This window comes from Leiobunum rupestre, chromosome 7, assembly GCF_980474605.1.
Source record: "Leiobunum rupestre chromosome 7, qqLeiRupe1.1.hap1, whole genome shotgun sequence".
Taxonomy (NCBI): domain Eukaryota; kingdom Metazoa; phylum Arthropoda; class Arachnida; order Opiliones; family Sclerosomatidae; genus Leiobunum; species Leiobunum rupestre.
The window spans coordinates 43233068-43235716 of record NC_143390.1 but is presented as its reverse complement, the minus strand read 5'-3'; the positions used below and the strand labels follow the sequence as shown (position 1 = coordinate 43235716).

At 37.7% G+C, this 2649-nt stretch overlaps 1 protein-coding gene across 1 annotated transcript; it reads left to right on the top strand.

Moving 5' to 3' along the window:
- Positions 1–928: 928 nt before the first annotated feature.
- On the top strand, positions 929–2280 carry LOC149936391 (anti-lipopolysaccharide factor-like). The gene is made up of 3 exons (XM_090154210.1): positions 929–1121; positions 1828–1961; positions 2040–2280. The coding sequence occupies exons 1-3, from the start codon at positions 988–990 to the stop codon at positions 2162–2164; spliced, it is 393 nt and encodes a 130-aa protein (XP_090010336.1). The 5' UTR covers positions 929–987; the 3' UTR covers positions 2165–2280.
- Positions 2281–2649: the final 369 nt, after the last annotated feature.

Genomic DNA, 2649 nt, shown 5'->3' with positions numbered 1-2649 from the left:
TGAATTAATTTTTAAGGGTTTTTAATTTTTTACTTTTTATCGATATAAAATGTCCACTAACAGTAAACATACTACAAAACATTAGTAGTGTTAGACAGTTTAAAAGCTAGTCTAGAGGTTTAGTTTTACTTTTAGATTCGAAAAAATGGGACTAAAATGGCGCTTTAATTAAATTTTCAAACAATATTAGACTAATCATGGAATTAAAACTTTTTTAATTATTTTTCGGAAAAATAAGGAAAATGTTCTGGAAAAAAGGCCTCGGTCATTTTCCGCGTAAAATTTTGCGACTTACAGGCTACAGCACTAAATTTTACAAATCAATATAGTTTGGTTAATAATTCGTGTACAGAATCCTGAATTGCCAAACACATTTAAAAATAAAGGCAAAGTATATTACAATATTCTTAGTCGATAATTCAAAATAACGGTAAAAAACACCGCCGATCAATTTAGTAAAATATTTTCGGCAGCGTATTCGTCGGCCATTTTCGGTATGGAGATACAGGCCGGAAGGCAGGCAAGGCTGCCAGATTTCGATAGACCGAAAACGGCCAACTCTCTCAAATGTTTTCGTTTTCAAAACGAAAATTTTGCGGCGTAGCTATCGACTAATACTATTCGGGGGACTACTTGTTGATGCGTTTCCCTCTCATCAACTCGGGGCAAACCGCTCTCCTCCGGTTCGGAAATGAATTCTTCCTTTCAGATAACAATCAACGGAGAAACACCGAATGGCGGAAAGAGGGGAACAGACTTCAGACACCTTTCAACATCGCCCGCCTTTCACTTCCTTCAGACGCAAAATTCGACGAAATGAGAATGTTGCGTCAATTGGAGAAATATTTTGCCGGGTTTTCACCAAACATTTATCAGAATGAAATTCCGCTCCTGCGTTCCACTATAAATATCCCAGGACACCGCAACGACTCTTCACAACAGCTCCAATCGTCTTGGATCTCGCACTAGCAATATTATATTTGCAACATGAAATTCTCCGTCGCTTTCGTCGTCCTGTCGTTGACTTTGTTGGGATTGTCGTCGTGGCCAGTCGCCGAGGCGCAGCTCGAAGGAACTCCCTGGGGAGCCATCGCCGGTGTCGTCGTCCAAAGACTTGGAAGGTAATTATAGCCACTGACCGTTGTTTCGACTTTTGGGGGATTTCTCGCAACTGCTCGGAACTTCTATATTTGTAAAATTTTGTTCAATGAAATCGATGCTCTATGCCAAACGGTTAAATGAATTTGATTCTTTATGGAAAATTGTTAAATTAATTTGATTCTTTATGCCAAACGGTTAAATGAATTTGATTCTTTATGCCAAACGGTTAAATGAATTTGATTCATTATTCCAAACGGTTAAATGAATTTGATTCTTTATGCCAAACGGTTAAATGAATATGATTCATTATGCCAAACGGTTAAATGAATTTGATTCTTTATGGAAAATTGTTAAATAAATTTGATTCTTTATGCCAAACGGTTAAATGAATTTGATACTTTATGCCAAACGGTTAAATGAATTTGATTAATTATGTGCTGTCATACGTTATTCTGAAACACTTAAAAGAACACGAATTAAATAGCAGGGTATCATATTTGAGCCTTAGGAATTATTATTTATTATGTTAACCTTATAACTTTACTCTCCGGAACCATACTGATCAGAAATTGATTGAATTAGGCCAACGCGCTGGTTCATGAAAGAGATGAACTAAATGAAGTGTTTAGCTTTTATGGGGTACCCAGGTAAATGAAGATCATGTTTGATAAAAATTGGCAACCTATATTTCGATAGACATAATAATGTTTTGACTTTGTCTTGCAGTCTTTTCGATGAAGGGGCCTTCGAGCTTTTCGGGCACGCCTGCAACTACAAAGTGAAGCCGAGTTTCGCCAAATTTAAGCTGACCTACAAAGGAAAGGCTTGGTGCCCCGGGTGGACCTCCATTGCCGCCGGATGTGAGTACCAATCCTGTTGATTACTCCCTATGGGATGTAATAAAAACCCTATGTCAATAATCCCCCGTTTTTTAACAGCTCGTACCAAGAGCAAGAATGGAGCCATTGAACACGCCATCAAGGATCTCGTCATTAAGATCAAAAACGGAGGCTTGGCTTCCGACGCCGACGCTCAAGAGTTCCTCAACCGATTCAAAGGCTAAAGTGCCAAAAAATCTCATAAACTTTAACTGAGCTTTTCATAACAAACACTTTTGCCAATGTGATAATCTTTGTCAAACAGTCTGTCATAATAAATTAATAAAATTTCGTTTTCAAATTGTTCTCGTTCTCGTTATTGAAATTCGACGAGGCTCAAACAGAAATGTAGAAGATGAATAAGAATCTCGAGGTAGTTCGGGTCTCTTCCGGCAATATTCTGACTTAAGCCTCGTCTATATGCTTACCGGAAGTACCCCACGCAAACCCCTTTAGAACCTCGAGGTGCATTTTCAAACTTTGTACAAGCTAGATATTTTAATTATCTTCTATATTTTCTATGGTTGAAAAGATATATCAAAATCGACAGTAAATTCATTTTGAGAGAGTCATCTGCAAACCCCATTCTCCTTCAAATGTATTTGCCTATTTTTTCAGGACTCTTGACTCTCTTGTACAAATAGAGATGGGACCAATTACGTCTTCGGTG

What these genes read in the sequence shown, in the direction of transcription:
- LOC149936391 (XM_090154210.1), top strand. Translation starts at nt 988, where the DNA reads ATGAAATTCTCCGTCGCTTTCGTCGTCCTGTCGTTGACTTTGTTGGGA. An exon ending in GTCGTCCAAAGACTTGGAAG is followed by an intron (nt 1,122 to 1,827) that starts GTAATTATAGCC and finishes TTTGTCTTGCAG; the next exon opens with TCTTTTCGATGAAGGGGCCT. An exon ending in GACCTCCATTGCCGCCGGAT is followed by an intron (nt 1,962 to 2,039) that starts GTGAGTACCAAT and finishes GTTTTTTAACAG; the next exon opens with CTCGTACCAAGAGCAAGAAT.